We start from the raw sequence: 26,160 nt of genomic DNA, 5'->3' as shown, positions 1-26,160 counted from the left end.
TTTGATTTGCCTGGCCCTGGAAACACAAAGGCAAAAAGGAAATCATCCAGACCCTCAAAGACTTTATATTATCTTGATTACCTGATTCTTGTCCTTCCTTATAGATAAGGATCAAAGGAAAGGAAAAACACAATTTGTAGCAATCAATCAATGAGCATTTATTATGCTCCTTTTATTTGAATACCAGGACTACAGAGACAAGAAGAATATAATCCTTATTCAGAAGGAGCCTTGCCTTCACTCCCATCCCCTTTTCTAGGAAATCTGCATCAACGCCAGACCTACTTTTGAAGGATTTTCCCTATTTCTACAGAGCAGCACAGAAGAAAATTCTCTCTCCTCCCATTGGCTTCTGGGCCTCTCTATGGAGAAACTGGACTTTAAGGTCCCTTCCTTCCACCTCCACGTTGTCTGAACTACTTTAGGGACAGGATTAAATAGTCATCCCGAAAGGAGAGTGAACCTGTATCGATCAAGAGGAGTAGCAAATATGGACGATGTCTCAGGATCCTTTAATCTGGGAGGTCTCCTTTTAGTCAATAAGTTTTTAATCCAACAATCTATAAGTATTTATTAAGTGCCTACTGTTTACCAAGCTACAACACAGGTGCTAAGCACTGGAGACCCAGAAAGAGAGATGTTAACCAGGACTTTACAGAGATGTTTTGTGCAGATGCTGGAAGCGTTTAATTTGGAATGGAGTCAGATCATAGGAAAGGGTTGTCTCCATACTTAGTTCATACAGGATCTTCCCCACCACGGGGGACAACTTGAAGCTATGTCCTAGGGAAAAGAAAAAAGAGCTTTCCAGAAACACAGACTCCTTAGGAATATGGTCTTCTGCCACCTATACAAGCAACTAACTACAACCACCAACCCCCACCACCACCAAAAAAGAGTTAGAGATCACCACCCATCAAGGTGATTCCCTGCCTCTTTGACTCTGCAGAGCTCAGATTTAGGTTTTCTCCACTGCTGCATCATCAGAGTCCGGTTTCCCAGCTCATCTCTTGAACCACCCCAATCCTTACCCCCAGTCCCCTCCTTCCTCACCTGAGAATCCAGCCCCAATGATGATGTTGGCATGGTTTGGGTGCCGATCCAAAATGAAATTCTCATCTGGGGTGTTCTGCGGGAATCATATGTAGGGTAAATGCTGTTGAAGTCATTACAAGACGTGGGGTGGTGGAGGGAAATGCAGCACTTGATTTTGCAGGGACTGGGGCTGGGCTAAGTTATTTTCTGGAGCAGAGGATTTCAGGGGACCTCGGGCAGTGCAAGATTTCTTATCCCAGCATCTTCGATGATTTTGCCAATCTTCCCTGGGTGCCCATCTGTCTGTCTTCTAATATAAGACTCTGTACACAGTAGGTGCATGGTAAATGTTCATCAGCTAACTAATCGCGATGCTTCAGGCCTTGGTGACAGCTGTCACCTCTCCATGTCCCTAAGACATGCCCAGCTGGGCAGCTTACCAATCAATCCTGGATAGGAGCTCAGGAGAATGTTGGAAGGGGCCATGAGGGCTGGGCCTGCCTTATTAATGATAAATAGCAATCAGCCCCTGCATGCCTCCTTCCCACTGGGAAAAACGGAGGACCAGAGGGATTAAGTCAGTCAGATGTTGGGGCTAAGCAAAGTCAATGAAGCTCAGTCTGGGGCTCCAGCTCCTACCTCTCACCCTTCCTCTTCAGGAGGGTGCCCTGACTCCAAGGGCCTTTGGGGGCCCCTGCAGACCCCTTACCGTGTACATACAGCATTCCATTATGGCAGGCTGAGGCTGCAGGCCTGGGAGGCAATCTCTCACAAAGCTGCTGAGGATCTGGACATCTGCTAGGTCTGGAGATGCTGAGGGGCAGTCCCGCTCATCTGGGTCGGCTTTGTTACCATGGTGATAACAGACCTGGTACCCAATCAGGACTGGCTTCAGGGAAGAAGGTCTGCCTCCCATGCAGACCCCACCCAACCTGAAGGGGCTGGAGCTGCCACACACACACACACATACACACACACACACCTGAGCAAATTAACTCAGTCTCTCTGATCCTCCATTTCCACCTGAGTAAAATGAGACGCATCAAAGAATATTTAAACTTGGAAGGGACCTTAAAGGTTTAATAATTTAGAACTGGAAGACATCTTCAGATCATCTGGTCTCTCCCCCCTTATTTTGCAGTCAAAGAGATTTGTCTCAGATCACAGAGAGAGTAAGGGGCAAAGTTAGGATTTGCCCTCAGATTCTTTCCACTATACCAAAGAGCTAGATAAGGTCTAAATTCCATGACCCTGGGCTATGTTTAGAGTAGTGGATGGGGCATTGGAAAACCTGAGTTCAAATACTATTTCAGTCATTTACCAACTGGGTGACCTTGGGCAAGTCTACAGTACATTTGACTGTAATGTGCCTTATTTTTCTTCTCTCTTTTTTTTTTAGATTTTTCAAAGCAATGGGTTTAAGTGGCTTGCCCAAGGCCACACAGCTAGGTAATTATTAAGTATCTGAGGCCAGATCTGAACCCAGGTACTCCTGACTCCAAGGCTGGTGCTCTATTCACTGCACCACCTAGTCACCCCTTTTCTTCTCTTTCAGTTGAACATTGGATTTGATGACTTTCAAGATAACTTCCTGCTCTAAATCTTTGATCCTATTTTATATGATTTGCCATAACATTATTCCTCCATAAATATGATACGGTATGAATTCAGGGACTTATGTGTCCTTCTCCTTGTGATATCCAGATGTCCATCTTTATGGCCACCCTGTGTTTGGAGCTAGGCCCAGTTCTTCCAGGCTCTTGGAGAGAACGCCCTAGTTGTAAAGCCCCAGGATAGGCAGGCTTGGCTTCTGTGGGTAATGAAGTGGTCTGCTGCCAGTGCTCATGGGCATGGGGGTGGGGATAGCATAGAAGAGGAAAATATTGAAAGAAGTGGCCTCAGTCCTAACAAAATGGCAGACTCATTCTACTCACCTTCACTAGACCTGGGTACTCTCCAGCAGGTAGCCCATAGATGTGATGGGCACTCCGGTCTGGGAACGACCCCACAAAGCATGGGAAGTTCTCTCCATGGCTCCCAGGAACCTTCTCTCTCCAATAACACACATTAATCCGAAGGGTCTAGAATACAGGTGGGAAAGGGAGAGAAAAGGGGAAAATCTGATGCACTTACCTCCAAAAAAGAGAATGATAATGGAAGGTGTAAGGATAAGGTGGCAAAACCTCTTACAGATGGAGTCTGACTTTTGGACTCTAAATTATTATACTTCTGTTGACATAAATAGTAGTAAATGCTTATGGAGTTGAAATGAATTATATACTTGGGTGCTTTCTTGATCTCACTAGTACAGGTATTCTAATAATACAAATAGCAACCTCCCTTGTCCTGGATAATTCTTGTTTCTCTCTTTTCCCTGAAATCTTCCCCCCCCCCCCAAAAAAAATCAGCTCAACCACAGGTGGCTCCCTCATTTACTATCAAAGCGCACTGACCATCGCCCATGCTTGGAACACTCTACCTCCTCACCTCCTCCTCTTAGAATCCTTGCTTTCCTTCAAAAATCATCTCAAGCCCATCCTAAATCAAGGGTCCTCAACTTTGATTGTGACCTGGACTCTTTGGGCAGACAGCATGGTGAAGCCTATGGATCGCTTCTCATAGTAATGTTTTAAATGAATAAAATAAAATAAATAAGATTACAAAAGAAACCATTTCTATGGAAAGTTATCAGTAAAAAACCCAACAAATTCACAAATCCTAGGTTGACCTCCCTAACTGCTGATGACCTTCCTCCCAGAATTCTTTTGCATACAGAGACAACCCTTCCAAAACACGACTTTCCCTGTGATGGTTTCCATATATCTTAGGTCAGCATAAGAAATTAAATGAGAATTTGGGGGAGCTTTGCAGAAGCCATGTAAAGGCCAGCAGATGACACATAAAAAGTTTAGAATCTCAGAAATGCACAAAATATAGGTATGGTATTGTATAATATCAGCATGTTTTTACCTTTCCTACCACAAACATACAAAATTTCTTTTTAAAATTAAAATAATCCAAATTTTACAATAAGGTACTGTAAACACCCCATAAAAAGAAAAAGAAAAAATTCAAATTTCTCTGATACAAAGAGAGGGCTAAAATTTTTTATGCAGATTTACCAGACTGCAGGGGACACTGAACCCCTAACCCCCTCAATGTGAAAGGGATAACTACAATGTGAATGCTCAAATGTGTGTCTGTTGTGGACTCTATTGAATTGTAAACTCCATGAAGGCAGGAACTGGTTTCTCATTTTCTCTGTAACCCTTCCCCGACTAAGCTAGTACACTGACTGATAGATGCACAGGAATTTTTCATTCCTTGGACCAAGGCCCCTGTCTCTGTTCTCTTGCCTCCTGTCTCCCTCCCCTGCCCAGGCTATGTCATACTGGGCTGTCCCCATTTACCTGCAGAGGCAATTGCATTCCCAGGGGAAGGAGAAGCTGGTTAGTCCAAGGACCTGCAGTAATTACCAGGCTCTTGGCTTGATAGGTCCTGGTGGTGGTTGTCACGGTAACTGGGAACCCAGGTTTTATCTCTGCTACTTTCTCCCCATCATGGATCACACCTCCTAGCTGTCTGATTAAATCCTAATAAGAGGAGAAAAGGGGAAAGGGTGAAGGGGAGAGAAAAAATCATAGATTGAGAGCTTAGAAGGGCCCTTAGAAAGAGCCCCTTTGGGGAGTCTGAGGAAGTCTATGATCCCCTCCTACAAAAATGTGTTAAATTTGTCAAAAAAATATTTAGTATTACAGAAGAAACTAATTCTACTGAAATATCCTCTCTATCTCCATCCCTATGTCTCTACAACTCTGTATCTATCTATCCATATATATATATATATATATATATATATATATATATATATATATATATATTAAAAACCAAGTTCCAGGGCCCCAGGTTAATAACTCTCAATCTGATCTAAGCTCCTCCATTTAATAAATGATTTGCCCAGTCACACTGACTGAAAATGGTGGCTACAGAATGAAAACCTAGGTCTACAAATACAAATACAGAGGTCTTTCCAGGACAAGACGCTAACCAGAGATAAAACAGGGGGTCTTATAAAAGTAAAAGGTAAAAGAAATCTGAAAATTACAAATCTCTCTACCAATTCTTTTGGGCACCATGGATTATGAAAGGTATGTCCCTTGCATCATCCAATCATCTCAGTTCCCATATTCTCAGGGAATGTCCTTGATCCTTCTCCTAGTAGCACTTCCCAGTGGGAGCCAATTGGTACCCAATACCTAATCCATCACCCTCTTCCCTAGAATGCCGGATCTGGGAGAGTGTTTGTTCCCCCCTTAGCACCCCAACCCTCCTCCCACTCCCCCCCTTTTCCTGAATCCATCCACCACCCTGATCTTGTATGATATCACCTGCAAGGCCTTCAGGGCTTTGTCAGCAAACAGGACACCCCCAGATGGCTCCCAGATTCCCACTTGCTCTCTGGGCAACTGAATATTTGGAAAACCTCTCTTCAGCTCTTTGGCCTCAAAGTACTTGTGTTCCACACCCTGCTTAGATACGGTATCCTGAATGGCACGAAAGGTATCTTCTTCCTTCGTTCCCAACATCAGTAATCCTGTCTGTCTATGGGGAGAAAGAGGCTTGGATGAGGGTGGGGTTCCAGGATCCTAAATTGCCCTAGAGGGGGAGGGGAAATCTAGAGGACATTTAGAACAACCCTTTCATTTTCTAGAGGGAGTAACTTCCCCATGGTCACAAAGAACAAAATTTAATCTGAGATGCTCAGAATCCAAATTCAATGCTCTTTCCACTTACTATTCTCAGAAAGGAACCCATTGGCCTCACAGCTAGCAGAAGCCACCACACTACAGGTCATCATGCTCCTTGCCTCTCTCTTTTTTTTTTATTAAAGATATTATTTGAGTTTTACAATTTTGCCTCTCTTTTCTTCACTTTTGTCTTACCTTTCTCTTACTTAACTTACCCTTTTTTCTCCCACTGCCCTCTTTCTGCCTGTTTCTCTGCAGGTTTCTTATCTCTTTTCTCTGTCGATCTTGTTTGTCTGATTCTGTCTCTCTCTCTCTCTGCTTGTCTCTCTGTCACTGTCATTCTGTTTCCTTCTGCCTGCCTCTCTGTCTCTGTCTTTGTCTCTGTCTTTGTCTACCTGTCTCTGTCTCTGTACCTCTCTCTCTGCCTTTATCTCTGTCTTGCCTGGTTCTGTCTCTCTATCTCTATCTTAGTCTGTCTATCTGTCTGTCTCTGTCTATCTATCTATCTATCTATCTATCTTAAAAACCAAGTTCCAGGGCCCAAGTTAAGAACTCTCAATCTGATCTAAGCTCCTCCATTTAATAAATGATTTTCCCAGTCACACTGATTGAAAATGGTGAATACAGAATTAAAACCCAGGTCTACAAATACAAATACAGTGGCCTTTCCAGGGCAAGATGTTGATGTCTCTGTCTCTGTCTCTCCATCTCTTTCCCTCTCTAGGTCTCATTGTGTGTCCTCCTTGTCTACCTGTCTATCTTTTGTTGTTCCTTGGTTTCATCTCTTGTTTCTCTCTGTATGTTGGGGAGGCATCATGATCCATAATAGAAACAAGGGAGGACCTCGGTATCAAGAGACTAGATTCTCTGACAGTTACTTTTTGTTTGATCTTGTTATTTCCTGGGCCTCCTTCTCTGGGCCTCAGTTCCCTAATCTGTAAAATGAGAGGTCCGACCAGATGCTCTTTCAGGTCCCCTCTAGCTCCGACAATCCATAGCTGTGGATTTCTATTAGCATTTCTCCCTGAATCTTTCTATTTGCATGGCTTGCTAGCTCTCCCTTCTCAGTCTGGCAGACTCTCTCTGACAGTTTCCCTTTCTCTCTGGTATCCTCTCTCGCCTCCTTATTTTGTAGGAGTGGCGGGGAGGAAGGAGCTGGCTTGCAGAGGGGCTGGAGGAGCAAGGGGGAACAGCCCTGGGGGGAAGGGGGATCCTCCCCACACCCGCCTCAGTTCCAGCAGCCTTGGTGACCACTGTCAGCTTGGCACATCCATCGGGTAGAGAGCACAAAGCTGGTAATAACCTATAATGGAGTCTCACGGATATTACATGCTTCCAAATCCCACATTATCTGGGCAGGGGGATTAAAGAGAAGATGGGGAAGGGCAGGGGAGGGGGAGGGACACAGCGGGGACCCTGGGGCTGGTGTCGTACACAGAGCTTCGCAGTGTGCCCAATTCATTTGCCATGGCCCCCGCCTCCCTGGCATTCTCCACTGACAGGAGGGAGACAGAAGGCTTTTCTGTGCACCTTCAAAGCTCATTGGAGGGAAGATAATGGAACAGCCGTATCAGAGAAAGAAATGAGCTCTTCCTCTCTGTGATCTCAAGGTGAGATGCTTCCTTCACGTTGGTCCTCACCAGGAAAGCTTACCTGGTCACTCCTGGGATCTTGGGCAAATGACAACTATCTGGGCCTGTTTTCTCATCAATAAAAGGAGGGGTTTGAGTGGATGAACTAGGATCATGGAATCATATGTTTAGAACTGGAAGCAACCTCAGAGGCCTCTCATTTTAGAGAAGGAACTGAGGTCCAGAGAGGTCACAAAGGATTAGAGCTTCCAAGACTAGGAGGGAATTGGATGAAATGACCTGTGAGGTTTCTTCCAATTCTAAATCTATAGTGCTGATCAGCAAAAGCAACTGGGAAGACAATCTTACCCCTCTCTGCCTTCTATCTGACCTTCGTGTGCTTTGGAGATGGCTAGGAGTCCCATTTCTAACTTCAATTCCACAGGATCATATATATGCTATAGGATATACCTGTAAGTGCATATATGGGGATCCTCTATACACACATATATGAATTCTCTGTACACATGTATATATGTATTTTTGCAAGGCTATGGGATCTCTGGTTCCTAGTCCAGATCAAGACAATCAGAGAAGGACATGCCCTGAGCCTCACCTGGGATCTTGCCAGGGTCTGTGATAGTGGTTCTAATTATAGGAGTATAGCTAAGATCACCTATCACACTCCTCACTCACAGCTGAGGAAACTGAGACCTGGGGAGTGACCTGCTTACATCCACATAAGTATTAATTAGTCAAATTGGGCCATGAAACCAGGTTTTAAAAGATCTATATTATATATATATATTATATATATATATATTATATATATATATGGGGGTGGCTAGGTGGCACAGTGGATAGAGTACTGGCCCTGCAGTCAGAGTACCTGAGTTCAAATCTGGCCTCAGACACTTAATAATTACCTAGTTGTGTGGCCTCGGGCAAGTCACTTAACCCCATTTCCTTGCAAATATATATACATATATATGCATTATATATACATATATGTATGTATAGAGAATCCCTGTACATGTGTAAAGAGAATCCACATATATGTGCATACATGTATCTACCCATACCCATACACCTATACACATATATATTCTTTTTTTTTTTTTAGATTTTGTTTTTGCAAGGCAAATGGGGTTAAGTGGCTTGCCCAAGGCCACACAGCTAGGTAATTATTAAGTGTCTGAATCCGGATTTGAACTCAGGTCCTCCTGACTCCAGGGCCGGTGCTCTATCCACTGTTCCACCTAACCACCCTACACATATATATATTCTCACCCAGGTCCTCTGACTTCACAGCTAATGCTCTGTTTTCATTAATAGCCCAAATCTAGGTAGCAGTTTTAAGGTTGGCAAAACACCTTATATACATTATCTCATTAGAGATATATTGTGTTATATTCACAAAATAACACAATTGCCTCACAACACAACAACAGGGCAGGTGCTACTAGCCTCTTCATTTTTGCAGATGAGCCGAGCCCCAAAGGAAATCAAATGACTTGCCTAGAGTCACTCACTTAGAAGGTATTTGAATTGGCACTTGAACTTGGCTCTTTCTGGGTTCTTTATGTTAGAGAGAAACTCTTGAAAGCAGAGAAGGTTTCATTTTTTGTCTTTGTATGACCGCTATCTAGCGCAGTGCTCATCATATGGCAGGTGATTAATAAATCATCATTGATTGATTGATTGATACTTAACCCTGGGTCTAAACCTTGACCCATTCTGCCTTCTCTCTTGAATCAGAAGTAGAAACAAAGCACAAAACAGTGAGAAGGAGTAGAATTATGAAGTGCCTGATATTGTTCTAGCTCCCAAATTAGATGAAAAGGTAGAGGAAATCATATGCCCCCCGCACCATGGCGCAGCCATCTCGATGATTTGTAATCATTCCTCTCCAGCTCTCTGCCCCCGTGGCATTTACTCCTTATCCCAGCTATTGATCTAACAGTGGGAAATTTTCCATCTGAATTGGCGATGCCCGCCGCTCCTCCATTCTAGAGCTGCGTTTGGGAAATTCTCATTTTTCGCAGATCACGGCTGAGCTATTTGGCCTGGGGGAAACGGTGCACGGCTGGAGAAGACAGCTTAGATTGGAGAGAGATTTTTTTTTTGACCATTATGAGCAAATCAGAAATGAATGTAAAACACTGCCTGGAAATGCAAAGACTTGTCATTATAGGAGGTAGGTGAGAGACTCCAGTGGGAAATATCTAAAGAATTGGAAATCAGTCAATCAAGACAGGAATCGGAGAAGGCCCAGTTTCCCCCCACCTCTCCCCACTCCAGGATGAAGATAGATGACTTCCAGAGGCAGATTGAAAATCATTTAAGTGCTTATTTTCTTAATGGCCCTTCCTAGAGCCCAATAAATAGGCTGCCCATTTTGCATTAATTTCTGGTCCCCATGCTTCCTGGGACTCCTTGTCCACTCAGTTCTTGGTTGCTGAATTTTGGATGAGCAGGAGAGGAGGGAATTTTGGCAGCTAGGGTAGGGCCCACTTTGGGTGAGTGGGGACTGACCAGCTAAAGTTATCATGGAGAGAAGGTTCCCAGTAGTGTCCAAGAATTGAGCTTCATTATCTAGCCCAAGTAGCCTGCTTACTGTCACTGATCCATGAAATTTCACATCCTGTTCCATGCCTTTGCCTAGGCTGTCCCCCAAGCTAGGAATGCCCTTCCTCCTTACCTCTGATTCTCAGAATCCCTAGTTTCTTTTAAAACTCAACTCAAAAACGACCTCCTATATTTGACTTATATCGGCATTTCCCCAACTGCTCAGGATTCCCTTGAAATTACCTTGTATTTGCTTTGAATATACTTATGTGCACAGGGTGGCTAGGTGGTACACTGAATAGAGGACCACCAGCCCTGCAGTCAGGAGGGTCTGAGTTCAAATCTAATCTCAGATACTTTGTTTCTGTGTGACCCTGGGCAAGTCATTTAACCTCAGTTTCTTCATCAGTAAAATGAACTGGAGAAGGAAATGACAAACTATTTCAGTATTTTTGCCAATAAAACCCCAAATGGGGTCACAGAAAGTCAGGCATGACTGAACAACCACAAAAATGAGAGGCTGGTTTTGGAGATCTCCAAGCTTTCTTCCAACTCTAAAATCTAAGCCCCTTTATTCATCATGCACAAGCAATAAATGTTGTTGGTTGATTGATAGCAGGAATATGGGAGAGTAGAGAGGGAGAAAGGCTATCCCCGACTGGGGTGCATGGTGAGGGGGAGGCAGAGGAGGTAGAACTGAGTCTCACCCCTGATTGGGAAGGGTTGAGTGGCACCTTATATATCAGGTGAATGCCCTCAATCTTTCACAATCAGAGGTGAGGCACAGGTGAGACATATCTCTACCTCCCCACACCACAGATCCCTGGCCCTTATCACTCCTCATTGGAGCATAAAGCATTCTCTCTCACTCTTCCCAGTTAGCAAGAGAGTGATTGGCAGCACCCCTGTGACCAGATCCTACAAGGTCAGATTGGGCAAGTGACCTTCAAGATTTTTAAACTGCTTTATTTTCCAGAAAATAAGAGATGCCCTCAGAAAGGAAGGGCTTGGCCCAAGGACACATGAGTAATCAGAGCAGGGTCCTCTGACAACGTGTGTATTGCTCTCTCCATCTCCGACCCTGTTTATTTTGTCACTGGATAGGGTCGGGAAGTAGCAGGAGGGAAACTGGGAAAAGCAGGGAAGAGAGAGAAGAGGCTTGATTTCTTCCCAAGACTCCCCGGCTACTATCCTGATCAGTCTTCCTGGGGCTCTTTCGACCCTGAGGTACCCCTCAAACCTGGACCCTGAGTGAGGGCATGGGGGTTGTGGATTGAGAGGACAACATTTTTCATTGGGGGGAAGCATTGAGATCTATCATGCAATTTGTTCCCCAGAATTCCCTTGGTTAGTCACTCGGTGTCCTCACAAACTCCCCTCAAAAGCCTCTCTCAAAGGCCTGCCCTGCCTTTTTGCATCCTAGTCCCCAATTTGATCTGGACATATATGTATATAATTTGTTGAAATGAATAAATGAAAGGTAGAGGACAGAGCCAGCTCTTGGGGTCACCCCTTAGTTCTAGTGCCTTCCCTCTGATAATTATAACCTGTACCCAGGATGCCATATTATCTCCTCCTTGAGACTGGAAGTTCCTTGAGCACAGGGACTGTCTTTTGTCCCTTTTGGTACTACCAAGGCTTGGGCACATTACTAGTAGGGGCTTGATAAATGTATATCGATGGTTGACTATTGAACTCAAGGAGAGAGTGGGAATTCAGCCTCAACTGTCATCAGCTTCCAGAGACACTCCTGCTCCCGCTGTTTCCTCCCGCTCAGTGGGATGCGGTGGCATCAGTTAACAAACCGTGCTCAGGGCTGGGGACTCAGCTGACAAGGCAGACACTCCTATGACAGAGGAAGTCGCAGCTGCTGCCGAGGGGGCTGCCGGCTCTGCCTGCAGCTGTATTGCCTAAGGCTGTGATCTTGTCTGATATCTCAGCCAAGCAGGGCCAGCCTGGGTCAGGAACAGGATGGTGGGCCTCAAAGGGAGAGGCCCACAAGAACTGAGGCCTCAGGGTGAGAGGTGGGGCCTCTTCTCTCTGTCTCTGCTGCCTGGGGACACATCACAGAGCCTGGGTCTGCCTTGATGATGGTTGGGTCCCCACTGGTGGGTACAGGGAGTCTGGGTCATTAAAGGCGGGCAGATCTGGAAATGGAGGTAGTGGAGACAAAGAGAGAGGAGCTGTCCCAGGTGAGGACTCTTAGTAAGCTTTATGATGACAGAACATTCATTCATTCATTCACCCATTCAAAGAGGGGAAGCCAGGCAGAATAGAGAAGAGTCAGGAGCGACTGTCCCCCTCCTCCTCTGTCACCTTGTCCTTCCTTGACTGTGTGACCCAGGAGAATCTCCTTAACCTCTCAATGCTCCAGAATCAGACCTAGTCTAGAAAGTGCTGGCCTGAGTTAATAGAGGGAGTTTCCTCACTGGAGACTTCTCTAGAGAAATTTCCCATCCAGGCTTTACCCTATTCATTCAACAAGCCTTTATATTAAGAGCCTATGTGCTGGCTTTAAAAAGCAAAAACAGCCCTCTCCCAAGGGTCAATCAATAAATAAACATTTATTAAATGTTTTCTATATTCCAGACACTGTGGGAAACCCTTTATGACTATTTGATTATCACAATAACCCTGGGAGGTAAGGGCCTTCATTATCCCCATTTTATGGATGAGGAAACTGAGACAAATAGAGATTAAGTGATGTGACGGGCACTGTTTAGTGCTATGATAATAATAATAATATTAGTCACTGACATTTATATAGCATTTAGAATGAGCCACCAGACATTTGATTCTCATAACAACCCTAGGAAATAGGTGCAATTATTTGTTTTAAAATTGAAGAAACTGAGACAGAGGATAAATGACTTGTCCAGGGTCACACAGCCAGGGGCTGGGTTTGAACCCAGGTCTTCCTGACTCCAAGTCCAACCTTCAATTCACTACACAATTATTTCAATCAAATCTAAATTAAGTTCAAGAAGAGAAATAATAGGATTTATCAGCTCATCAATAATCAAGTGCCTACTTTGTGCTGGGTCAGGCCATGAATATAAAGACAAAGGAAACCCTCAAGCCCCTTGCCTTCTATGAAGAAAGGAGAGCGAGGAGAAAATATGAACATGGGATTATAACTTTAACTCATATCTAGTCTCAGACTCTTATGAGCTGTGTGGCCCTGGGCAAGTCAAGTCCCTTATCCCTGTTTGCCTCAGTTTTCTCATCTGTTAAATGAGCTAGAGAAGGAAAAGGCAAACTACTCCAATATCTCTGCCAAGAAAACCTGAAACGGGATCCCAAAGAGTCAGACACGACTGACACAACTAACAAGAACAACCTAGGTCCTCTTTCCCTGAGCAGGCATCTACAATCCATCCTGGGCTCTCCCACTTCTGAGGACCTGGGGAGGGATGGGAGGGAACCAAAGGAAAGGCACAAAGATTTAGAATGGAAAGTTTTGGAAAACATGATGTATGAGAAGAAAAGTGAAGGAATTTGAAATGACTTTTAGCCTGACAAGAATACTAAAAGTAGGGGTGGCTAGGTGGCGCAGTGGATAAAGCACCAGTCCTGGAGTCAGGAGTACCTGGGTTCGAATCTGGTCTCAGACACTTACTAATTACCTAGCTGTGTGGCCTTGGGCAAGCCACTTAACCCCATTTGCCTTACAAAAAAAAAAAAAAAGAATGCTAAAAATATTCAAGACTATACAATGTACAGAAGAAAGTCATTTGTAGACAGGATAGGAAGTTATAGCATGAAGGATTTAAATTAGATATAAGGTAGGACTTCCTTTTACTAATAATGATTCTAGCCATCTTTATAACTTTGTTTTAGGCCCTAGAGGCAAATAGGTGGTACAATGGATAAGAATAATAGGATAAGACCACCTGTTTCCTCATCTGTGAAATGGGGGCAGTAATAATACTAGTTAATATTTAAATAAAGTTTTAAGGTTTTCAAAACACTATCTCCCACGGTTGTTGTGAGGATAAAATCATCAAAATGAGATGTTTTTTGTAAAATATTTTGTAAACTTTTAAAGCATTTATATAAATGTTAGCTATTTTTTTTTGGCGAGCTATTATTAATGTATTCTATTTTGGAAACACTGGGAACCTTAAGTAGGTCATAATTTAGAGTCTGGATCAGAGGCCATCTGATCCAAAACCCTTCATTTTTACAAATGAGATCCAAATGAGGATTATAATCACATGGCCTGTAAATAGGACCATTTTCTGTTTTGTCATTTTCTTGGTTTCCCAATGGGGAAAAGAAAGAGAAGGATTCGATAGGATTGTGGACCAATCATCCTCAAGCAAGGAGGCTTCCTGGTTGACTGGGGCCATAAAATAGACTTCCCAGTCCAGGTAGGCAAATCTCAAAATCATTTGGGAATTGGGTGGGAGTTACAGGATCCAAAGACATCACTCTTTCCAAGGAGCTCAGGACCAAGAAGGAGCTGATTGCAGAAATTTGAGTCTTTCTGGGCCTGAAAAGGGTAGTAGACCAAGTCATGTCTGGGGAAATTCAGTTAAAGAGCTGGCTACAAAGCTCAGATTTTTTTATGCATATCTCTAATTACCTTACCATGGAATGTTATTTCTTAATTTGTGTATTCGCTTTCCCTTAGTAAATAAACCCTAGAAAACCCACTCTTGAAAAGTGGAGTATGTAGCAGTAGGAATGCTAAGGGGGAGAAAAGAAAATTATTTACTAAAGATAGGTATTGGACATAGAAAACAAGAAGTTAGAGGTTACAGTCCAATGCCATGATTTTACAGATAAGGAAACCATTTGCCCAAGATCACACAGGTTATATAAGACATAACTCAAGTCATAAAATGAGAAGTCTGGATCTGGCACACCAGAATCTACCTTGTCCAGCCTCCCCAAACCTTGTGCCAACGAGGTTGTGATTTACCCAAGGTCATGCTGCTTAGTAAGTATAAGAGATCTGACCCCAGAATCAGGACCTGTTACCCCCATCTTGTAATGTCTCTATCTCTGAGCCTAGGGGTCTGACCAAGCTCCGTGGACTAGACAGGAGGCAAGGTATCCAAAGATGGGGTTCATTAGACAGAATAACAGAACATCTCTGGAGCCAGAAGAAGTCTCCTTGAATGCATTAGAAGGATTTGGTTCTCTGGGAAATGAATTCAGGGAATTCTGTTGCCTATGGCTAGTGTTTTTACATTTTTGTTTAAACCTTTTCACACAAAGCATCCCATTTCTGATGCTGAGCATCGTGAGACATTGGACTGAATTACCCAAGGTGGTTGTGAAATTGCCTGTCTGACTGTCTTTTTTTTAAAAGCATGTTAATGTCTCATTGCTCAAGTTGGTGTAGATGGGACCCTATCCAGACACAATGGAATGGAACAGTTTAGCTATCTGTTTCAGAACGAGATTTGTTCTAATTCCGTGAGCTTCTAGATAAAGACTCGGGTTAATTTGGGTCCTTGGTGAACATCTTCTGACTGATGCAAACACCCAAGAAGAGCCTCATCTCTTTCTCTCCCGTGTCTTTCTTCCTATCTTCCAGACCCCCTTGCCCTGCTTGCCCTCAGCCTCTGGCTCCAGGAGCCTCCCCATTCCCTCCAGCTTCCATTTCCCTGGGTCCAGCACTGTCACCAAAGATGATCCAGAAACTCAGCAGACTCAGCCATGTCTGGACCACACTCAGAAGTCATCTCTGGGATCCCACTGGAAGGATATTCAGACTGAATTACACTCAGGGGCTGGACCATGCTTGGGGGGTGGGGGGAGGAGGGAGGAGAGGCTGACTAGCTGAAAGAGTGAGAGATGCTCAGGCTAGAGATTTGGGGCAGATCAGATAGCAATCTGCCTGGACTTGAAGGACAGGTTTGTAAAAGAAAGATAAAGTTTGTTCTGCTCATCCCCAGAGGGTAGAACAAGGAGGAAGGGGTGGGATGGCCAAGAAGCTAATGTAGGCTTACTTCAAGGAAAAACTAGATGGAGGTATCCAAAAGTGAGAGTGGCTCCCCGCCAAGGGAGGCCTTTGGTCAATGGTTTGGACAATAAGAATCGAAACTGATTTTAATGATGTATTACAGATACAGTATAATACCATGGAAAGAGGACTTTGGTTCAGTCTTTACTCTGCCCCTAACAGTCTGTGGAACCTTAGGCAGGTCTCTGAAACCCTTTGTATCTCCATTGCCCCTCCTATAAACTGAGAAGGTTGACCTATAGATAACGTCTAAGGTCCCTTCCAGCTCTAAATCTGTAAGGCTGTGTGACCCTGGACAAATCACTTCACTTCATTTGCTTTAATTTCCTCATCTGTTAAATGAGCTGGAGAAGGAAATGACCAACCATTTCAGGGGTTTTTTTTTTTGCTTTTCCAAATATTTTAATCAATTCTTTTAATAATAAATTAATAATAAGAGTTCCTATTAATAGCACCACTAAGGATAGCTAACATAGAGTACATACACTGAGCCAGGAACTGTGCTATGCACTTGGAAAAATATTATCTCAATTGATCTCCACAACTATTTTTGCAGATCGGGAAATTGAGGCAAAAAGAACGACTAAAGCACAATAATCAGCATCAGAGACAGGGTTCAATGATTCCAATTCCAGAACTATATCCCCTCCATATCTGACTCTATATACCCTTCATATCTGAGATCCCTCCAGCTTTAGGTCCAGGCTTCTCAGATTCCACAGAATTCTGAGAGTTTCAGATTCTGAGAAACAATATGAAGGACATTCATTCCCCACCTAATTTCTGATTCCCCTCATTTTCCCCTTAGGAAGCAATTTACCCTTTGGGCTCTAGGACAGTTCCATTGACCTCAAGACAGACGGACAAGGAGAGGACAGAAGGAGCTGTCCATTAGTCGGTGCTTCTCCCACTGGCAGGATGGACAGACAAGCCCATTTATTTGATGTTGGACACATTAGCTGCTTCTGGTGGGAATAAATCTGTAATTAGCTGCCCTGGCTGTATTTGCATAATGGCTTTCGCTTTGTTCTTAAGTTAATGGTGTTTTTGCAACAGCGTGGTAACCTCTTGCTTCCCAGCCATTAGAAAAGCCGACACCCTGTAGGGGGGAGCAGCAGCAATTTGTGGGGAGTTCAGAGAGGAGGGGGAAGGGGTGATTACAGTTCAGACTGTAAAATGGGCTCAGTCTCACTCCCAGATTGAGAGCTCAATGGTGGAGTGGGAGAGGAAAAGAAAATAGAGAATCCCATCCCCCCTACCCTGGAGTCTGATAAATAGCTGGAATTTTGGATAGATGGATAAATGGATGGATGGAGGGGGAGAGGGAGGGAGAGAGAGAGAGAGAGAGAGAGAGAGACAGAGACAGAGAGAGAGAGACAGAGAGAGAGAAATGATAGATAGATAGATAATGATGGGTGGATGGATAGAAGATAGCTAGATAGATAGATAGATAGATAGATAGACAGATAGATAATGATGGATGGATGGATGGATGGATAGATAGATAATGGGTGGATGGATGGGTAGATAGATAGATAGATAGATAGATAGATAGATAATGATGGATGGATGGGTGGATGGATGAATGGATAGATGGATGGATGGGTAGATAGATAGATAATAAATAGACAGATAACCATAACCCTATATATGCATGTATTCACATACATGTGCATAAGCACACACATACATACATCTACACATGTATACAGTGATAAGGTATATGTATATGTTTGTGTGTTTGTACTGTGTGTGTGTATGGCAGTTATTTGGCTTAGTGGATAGAGTGTTGAATCTGGAATCCAAAGCCAGTCTCAGACACTAGCTATATGACCTTGGGCAAGTCACTTCACCTCTGTTTGCCTAAATTCACTGGAGAAGGAAATGGCAAACAACTTCAGTATTCTTGCCAAGAAAATTCTATAGTCTATATTGTGAAGGTATGATGTACTAGGTGGCACAGTGGATAGAGTACTGGCCTTAGAGTCAGGAGGATGGGAGTTCAAATCCAGCCTTAGACACTAGCTGTGTGACCTTTGGCAAGTCACTTAACCCTGAATGCCTCTCATTCAGGGTCATCTCCAATCATCCCAATTCCTAGTTGGCCACTGGACCTAGATGGCTCTGGAAGAAAAAGTGAGGCTGGTGACTTAGCACAGCCCCCCTCACTCAAATCCAATTCATCTGTTTGTCATGGCATCACCTCCCTTTTCTTCAAGAATGAAGGAAAAACATGGGACAGCTAGGTGGCACAGTGGATAAAGCACCAGCCTTGGAGTCAGGAGTACCTGGGTTCAAATCTGGTCTCAGACACTTAATAATTACCTAGCTGTGTGACCTTGGGCAAGCCACTTAACCCCATTTGCCTTGCAAAAAACTTTAAAAAAAAGAATGAAGGAAAAACAAACATCACCCATGGGATGACAAAGAGTCAGACATGACTGAACAACAATTACAACAGTGTGTGTGTGTGTGTGTGTGTGTGTGTGTGTGTGTGTGTATGTGCACGCACGTACGCACGTGCAGTTAGTCTAAGTGGCTCCATGTTTAAATCTGACTTCAACTTTTGGTAAATGTACAACCAGCCTGCAGGACATAACAGTCTGGAAAGGCCCTTGCATGTTCATACTTAGACATAGGGGAAAAAGTGAGGTGGAATAAAACCCATTTCTTCGTATCAGTGGTACTAATCAGCATTTCTTTGTCCTTATATAGAAGTCATTCACTCCTATCTATAAAGGCTGGATGGATTTGTAATTAGAATCCTTTGCTTTATTGACCAGAGCAAGACTCAACCAAGATTCCCCATTTACTTTCTCTCTTTCATTAGAATATAAGCACCTATATCCTCAGTAGAATATATAAATTCTTTGGGAGAAGGAAATATTTTTGATTGCACGGCCATTGTTTGGTACATAATCTGTATTTTGTGTTTGTAGATTGATTAGACAAATCCTTTAAAACCACTAGCCCAAGGGGGCGGCTAGGTGGCATAGTGGATAAAGCACCCGCCTTGGAGTCAGGAGTACCTGGGTTCAAATCCGGTCTCAGACATTTAATAATTACCTAGCTGTGTGGCCTTGGGCGAGCCACTTAACCCTACTGCCTTGCAAAATCCTTAAAAAAAACAACCCACTAGTCCACTCATCTCATTTTAGAGATGAGAAAACAGAGGCCCATAGATGGGAAATGACTTGCTCAGAATCATGCAGGTGACAGCCAGAGATTTGGACCCAGTTTTGCAGTGTCCATGTTCCAAATTCTTTCCACTATACAGCACAGTTTTGAGGTAGCTAGCAATTAGGAGAGTCCTCCTTTGCCCTCATTAAGGCTCAGTTCAAAGGACCCCCTCCTTCAAGTCTCTGCCTTTAGGCACCTTTTCCTGATCGCTGAGTCTCTGGCCCAGGTTGGTGTGCCATACTGAGTCTGGACCAAGCTCACCCCTCACCTAGATCCACCGTCTTTTGCTGATCTCCACCGTCTTTCTCTGATCTCCACCATCTTTCTCTAATCTTCACCTCCCCATCAAACTTGTCTCCAAATTCTCCCACCTCCTTTCCATCTTCCTTTGATGTACTGCCTTCCCTCATTAGAATAGAAACCCTTTTAGACCAATGACTTGTTTACTCGAATTTTTGTCCTCAGAAACAGACACAGAGTAAGCACTCCAAAAATACGTTGTTCAGCTACAAGAGACCTTCCCTGAATTCCTTTATTCTTTCTTGCTCCTTCCAAAATTATTTTTTGTAAATGCATACAGGAGTATATAGGTATGTTTGTGCCTTTGCACTTTTAAGATACATACACACATGCACATATACACCCATATATGTGTAATGAAACATGATGGAAGAAACTATGAGTTACTTATATAGAGTTACTACCAGGAACAATTTCTATATCTATCTATGGGGGAAGTCATGTGTATAGATAACATTCTCATAAAGAGGTTTCCCAACTCCCATGTTTTCCCAATTTATATGTATATATTATATAGTTATATATAGTATATTATATTGTATAGTTATATGTCTAAGGAAGAAACAGTTTGGTGGTGCAGTGGATAGGGCCCAGGCCTGGAGTCAAGAGAATCTGAGTTCCAACCAGCCTCAGATGCTTACTTAACTGTGTGACCCTAGGCAAATCAATTAAACCTGTTTACCTCAGTTTTCTCATCTGTAAGATGAGCCGAAGAAGGAAATGGGAAGCTACCGTCAGTGCATTTGCTGAGAAAACCCCAAATGGAGTCAAAAAGAGCCAAACACAACTGAAATGACCAGCAACATATATAGGAAAACAGACGGAAAACGTGTAGTTCATATCTAAATACATGTTTTCCTCTAGTAGAATGTATTGTAAGCTCCCTGAGGGCAAGGACAGCTTTGTTTTTCTCTTTTATCTCCAATCGCCCAACGCAGCATCTGAGGAGAAATTCGTGTTTAATTAATCCTTGTTATATAGGGATGAATTCATCTGTGAATTTCTCCATGAGGTAAGTAAATGGCATTAACTGTGTATGTTGGGAATGCTGTTGAGGGTGAGGAGGGCAGGTGTCTGGAAGCAAAAACTCAAATGAAATCATTTAGCTCATGTCCTGGTTTAAGAAGTGGGTGTCCTATTGAGAAATGTCAGTGATAATAATGGACATTTTTGTCTGCCTATTTGTTCCTGGTCCACAGGAAGCTCCAAAGAGCTCTTTACCTGCTCTGCAATGTAAAGTCTTAGGGAGTTACCTGAGAAGTGATTAGTCCACAAACTCACAGCCAGTACAAGTTGGAGGTATGGCTTGTGTTCAAGGCTTCCTGACTCTGAGATACTCTATTCACTATGCCAACCCTAGCTCTTAACAGACAAATAATGCTTTAAAGTCTGGTGAGAACTTTATAGTTCTCACATTTAAGTCTGCGAAGCCGGTATGAGTTATTGTGCCCATTTTACAGATGAAAAAACAGAAGCTCAGAGACATTACCAAGGTCCCAAAGGACAGGATTCAAACTGAGTTTCAACATGCTATCTACTGACCCATGTCACCTCTCAACAAAGGTGGAACAGGCTTCCCTATTTCCTTAAATTTCTCCTCACAATGATGGTATTGGCAGGTGCCAGGCAATCTTACCCAACTCTAAATAGCCACCAAGAGCATCAGTCAGTCCCTCCCCCAAACCCACTCTGCTGTCCTGGGAGATGAAGTGTAAGCATGATGTGGGGACTGGCAGAGGGCTAGAACCTGGGTTCAGATTCAGACTCTGAAACTGACTACCATATGTACTTAGTCATTTCTTCACTTCAGTTTCCTTATCTGTAAAAGGAGGGGGATGGACTAGATGACCTCTGAGGTCCCTTCCAGCCCTAAATCTCTCATCCTATGTGTGACCTTGAATGAGACCTCCATCTCTCTAGCCTTAGTTTCCTTATCTGTAAAGAGAAAGGAATTGGACAGGATGTCCTTTGGAATCCCTTTCAACTCTTTGTAGTTTCCTAACGCCACCATTGGTTCATATACACTAAAAACCTCCCTTGTGAGCATAAGGGAGACCCTGCCACCCCCAAATCCAGTGAACCTGTATAGCTTCATCCCAGATTCATTCTCCAGCTGGGCCCATATTTGGTAACATTCTTTCATCATCTTGGTGTAGAATTCTTCAGGGTAGGTCTTGCGGATGATCCGGCTCTGCCCATGGGAGCTTCCCCGGGAATGAGGGAGAAAAAACTGGCAATCAGCAGAGAAATAAACAGAAAAAAAAGCAATTGTTACCCATCAGCTACTTCTTTCCCTAGAGAGTACATGTCCCCCTCTCTCTAGGTTTCTAGGAAGGACTATCCTATTCAAATGAGAATCCTTCTCCCATTCTTCAAAATCTTTCCACCCTCTCTCTGGGTAGCCCATTACTTTATTTAATTACATTTACTCTGAGGATGAAAGTTTCTCATTTGTACTATGCTAGGTTCCAACCTGCTGTAGTTTGCCCTTTTTCTTTCTGATAACCCTTTCACTGTATCATCTAACCTTCATTTCCTCCTGCTGCCTTTTTTTCTCCCTCCCCCTCCCCCATCTCTTTATCTCATCCTCTTTGGGTTCAAACATGAGCTTCAGGGGACACATTTTGGAAAAGAATAAGGGAAATTCTTTGGAAATTAGAGGAACATAGAGGCCAGAGAACAGTAGGCTGGGGGTAGGATATCTTCCAACTTCTATTGGTCTTCCTGTCCATAAACTCCATATAATCATCTCCTTGTTGTCCAATTCCAGTGGTAATGTTGAGGGTTCAAGTCTCACTCTCCACAATCCAAAATTCCCTCTTGGAAGAGTAAATCAATAAACACTTATTCATTGCCTACTATGTGCCAGCAATTATATCCCCAGCTAGGGATCTGAAGAAAAAAGCAAAATAATGCCTGCCCCAAAAAGCTTACATTCTTTTTTTTTTCCGCAAGGCAATGGGGTTAAGTAGCTTGCCCAAGGCCTCACAGCTAGGTAATTATTAAGTGTCTGAGGTCAGATCTGAACCCAGGTACTCCTGACTGCAGGGCCAGTGCTCTATACACTGCAACACCTAGCCACCCCAAGAGCTTACATTCTAATAGAAGAGACAATATATGAGACTACATTTGTATAAACATGTATGCACAAATGTATACATATGAAAAATGTATGCACATACACATATAAAACAGATAAAAAAGTAACTTTGGATGGGAAGTTACTAGTGGTTGGAGAGATATGAAAGGATCCTGAAAAATAGTACTTGAATTGAGACTTAAAGTACCTCCAAAAAATCATTGCACATCAAGTCAAAATATCTTGAGTTCAACAGGAAGGGTATGAATATGGATTTAAAGGCAGGAAGATCTGTGTTTAGAATCCCTTTTACCAGCTGTGAAGCTGGCCAGGTCATTTAACCTCTCTGGTTGGAATATCAATAATCTCATAAGATCCCTTTCAGCTCTAAAGCTATGAGCCTGTATCTTTCATAATATATATATATATATATATATATATATATATTTATTTATATATTGTTTTCCTTGATAAAATGTAAACTTCTTGAGGGCAGGGATTTTTTTATCTCTTTGTAATGCTAGCACCTGCTGAATAAATACTTGTGCACCAATTAAATGATACTAAATGCTGTTCACTCATCAGTATTTCTCCATTGGACAGGGCTACATGAGGCACAGGACAGTAAGATGGCTACCTTTTTCCTCTCCTCTTTTCTCAGAAAAACAAAAACCCTTAGACTTTGAGAAGATTGACAATAATGAAAAAAAATTCCAATCACTAAACCTCATTATGAAAATAAGTTACTCCAATGAGCCCTTATCAATAAGGGCAAGAGAATGAGAGAGATAGTGCTAAGAAGCTTTGGAATTAATAGAGGTGGCAGACCCTACAAAGGACAGGTAAGCTACAAATAGAGTTCATGGGCATTGAAGCATGTCTACTGTTTTCACCATACAGTCTCTTTTCTCCTACCCTTTAAGGAGAGAAACCCAGAGAAGGCTTTTCGGGTTTGTTTGTTTGCTTGCTTGGGATTGCCAAGAAGGAGCTTAGGATTTTCCAGTAGTGTACTGAATGTGCTTGAGAATGTCCCTTGTCTCCAGAAAAGGAGCATCCTGAGTCAAAGTTGTCCCAATCAAAAGAAACTAAACTCCCTAGTCAAGGCCAATCCAATCTGACATAAGCATGAATAGGTTGAGAGAAAATAGCCATAGGGGCGGCTAGGTGGTGCAGTGGATAGAGTACTGGCCCTGGAGTCAGGAGGACCTGGGTTCAAATCTGACCTCAGACACTTAATAATTACCTAGCTGTGTGGCCTTGGGCAAGTCACTTAACCATGTTTGCCTTGCAAAAAGAAAAAACGAAAAAAAAAAAGAAAAAAAAGAGAGAGAAAATAGCCAGGTCTGAAGATGGCAAAGGGCAGGGCTCAGGAACAAGAATTAGGGGATAAGACTAGGGACTTTGCATAGGTTCATAGAACTGTAGGGTTTAGATCCAAGGGGGAAGGGATCTCACAGATCATTTTGTCCTATCACTTCCTATCTCCTGCCTATTGTTTCACAAATGAGGTTATAAAGCAGACACATGAGCTTCAGGGCATCATTATTTACTATGATTCAAAGTATCATAGTTCAGGCCCATATTTTCCAGGTGCTATAGGGCTACTTTGCTGATCTTTTACCTGTTATCTATATGGGAGAAAGAACTGTAGAATGGGGGCAGCTAAGTGACACAGTAGATAGTGTTGGCCCTAGAGTCAGGAGAAGCTGAGTTCAAATACAGTCTCATTCTACTCAATACTTACTTTGCTGTGTGACCTTGGGCAAGTCACTTAATCCCACAGCCTTGTAAAATAAAACCAAAAATAAAAAAAAAAGAATTGTAGAGTGGAAAGAATGCTAGATCTGGAGTCAGTTAACTCACCTTGACTCCATTTCCTAATCCTTTCCTTCTCTGGGCTTCAGTTTCTCTATCTATAAAATCCAGGAGGTTCATGAAAGTATAGATTTAGAACCGGAAAGCATTTTCACAGTCAATGAATCCATCTTCTTTGTTTTACATATAAGGAAGCTGAGGCACACACACTTGCCCAAGATCACAGAAATTAAAAAGTAGCAGTCAGAATTTGAATCCAGGTCCTCTTACTCTAAAGTTGGTCACATATTTGTATCCCCACCAAATGGGTCATATGACCTGATCCCCTGCTTTTTGCCCCCAGAGAGAGGAAAAGTGTTTAGGCTTAGGCTTGGAGCTTAGGTAATATTCAGAGTAACTAGATGGTGCCATAGTATATAGAATGCCAGCCCTGGAATCAGGAAGATCTGAGTTCAAATTCTGCCTCAGACACTTACTAGCTGTGTGACCCTGGGAAAGTCACTTAATCCTTATACTGGAGAAGGAAATGGCACATCACTCCAGTATCATTACCAAGAAAACTTTGCCCATGAACAAAGTCCACAGGATCACAAGAATCCGATTGAATAACAAATATTTAATAACCAGTTCTAGGGTAGGGTGGAATGGTCACAGGACATGTTTTTAAATTTAATTTGCAATATGAACATTTTCTTCACCCCTTTCTAAAGTCTGGATCATCAAAAAAACCAATATGGCAATCCCTAATGTCTAGTATTTGCTGATATCTGAGGTCTAAATTCTCCTGCTGAAAATTTAAGAATCAGCTCTCCCGAGGCTGTCTGAACTAGCTCCAGCTCATCCCTGAGCAGAGGGGCAAGACAGTACCTGCTCTAGAAGAAGGACTTTTCTCTTATTTTTGGCAAAGTGGTAGGTGGTGAAGCAACCTTGAATGCCAGCCCCAACCACGATGGCATCATACAGCTCCCGGTGAGTCTCAGCCATTCTGCCCTTCCCGTCAGTTCCCAAGCAAAGGAGAAGAAAGACAGGGAAGCTGGAAAGCAGGGACACGTCCCTCCTCTCAGGGATTTGGAGAGGAGGGAGGGGAGGGGAGGCCAAAGTCCAGCTTGGCCAACAGGCGCCACAGTTGGCATGTGTTTACACATTCCCTAGACCTTGTCCTGCCCTAACCCATTGGCTCCCTCTCACCAGGCGGTGCACTCCATTTCTCCATTGCTCCTCCTTCTCCCCTCTCCTTTTGTGTAGACCTGGTGGTCTACTGAGAAAGAAACCAACTCAGCTGCCAACCTCACCCTTGCCTCCCTCCAGCTTTCTATTCTGGGCTTTGCTCATTGTCATGCAAATGGACTCCTTCCTATGCCACCTTCCTGTCTCATTATGATCTTTGTCTCGGGACTTCGGCCTCTGAATTTCAATGCCTCCCAGATCCAGGCTGGGCACCGGCAAAGCTGCCTCTCTCTTTTGCTCTGCCCCTTTTCAATCGGACTTCTTCAGGAAATTCCACAGGGGTTAGGTAGAGTCTGGCTTTGCCTGCCGACATTACCTCCATCTCCCAGCCTCACCTGGATTCCCTCCTTGTTTCTAGCTCCCCTTCTTAAGTCAAATCAGTAAACAATCCATACTGAGCCCCAGCACCAGGAGCTGTCCAACCAAGTCTGGAATAGCCTGGAGCTAGAGGCAAAACTGGGGCAGGAGGGAGCTCTTCAGTGAGGCACAGATTGTTCTGGAAAACAAGGGAGGGCGCCTCCAGAGGAGGAGAAAGCTCTGTCAAAAGACACATGGAGAGGGAACACCTAGGGCCTCCAAGCTGCTTCTGAACATAGCAGTAGCAGCAAAGACTACCATAATAAGCAGAGGTAAAAGGGGCATTCAAAGCAGGTGGGATGG

The 26,160-nt window shown here is 43.4% G+C and overlaps 1 protein-coding gene across 1 annotated transcript; it reads right to left on the bottom strand.

The window, feature by feature from the left end:
* Positions 1-110: 110 nt before the first annotated feature.
* PIPOX (pipecolic acid and sarcosine oxidase) lies at positions 111-25,339 on the bottom strand. Its single transcript, XM_074189094.1, has 8 exons — positions 25,141-25,339; positions 21,461-21,609; positions 5,424-5,637; positions 4,446-4,628; positions 2,970-3,116; positions 1,745-1,903; positions 1,054-1,129; positions 111-783 (listed from the first exon to the last, which is right to left on the bottom strand). Exons 1-8 carry the CDS (start codon positions 25,255-25,257, stop codon positions 653-655), a joined length of 1,176 nt encoding a protein of 391 aa, XP_074045195.1. The 5' UTR covers positions 25,258-25,339; the 3' UTR covers positions 111-652.
* Positions 25,340-26,160: the final 821 nt, after the last annotated feature.

Source organism: Macrotis lagotis, chromosome 5, assembly GCF_037893015.1.
Source record: "Macrotis lagotis isolate mMagLag1 chromosome 5, bilby.v1.9.chrom.fasta, whole genome shotgun sequence".
Lineage (NCBI taxonomy): Eukaryota > Metazoa > Chordata > Mammalia > Peramelemorphia > Peramelidae > Macrotis > Macrotis lagotis.
The sequence above is the reverse complement of the archived record's forward strand: the minus strand, read 5'-3'. Positions and strand labels throughout refer to the sequence as shown.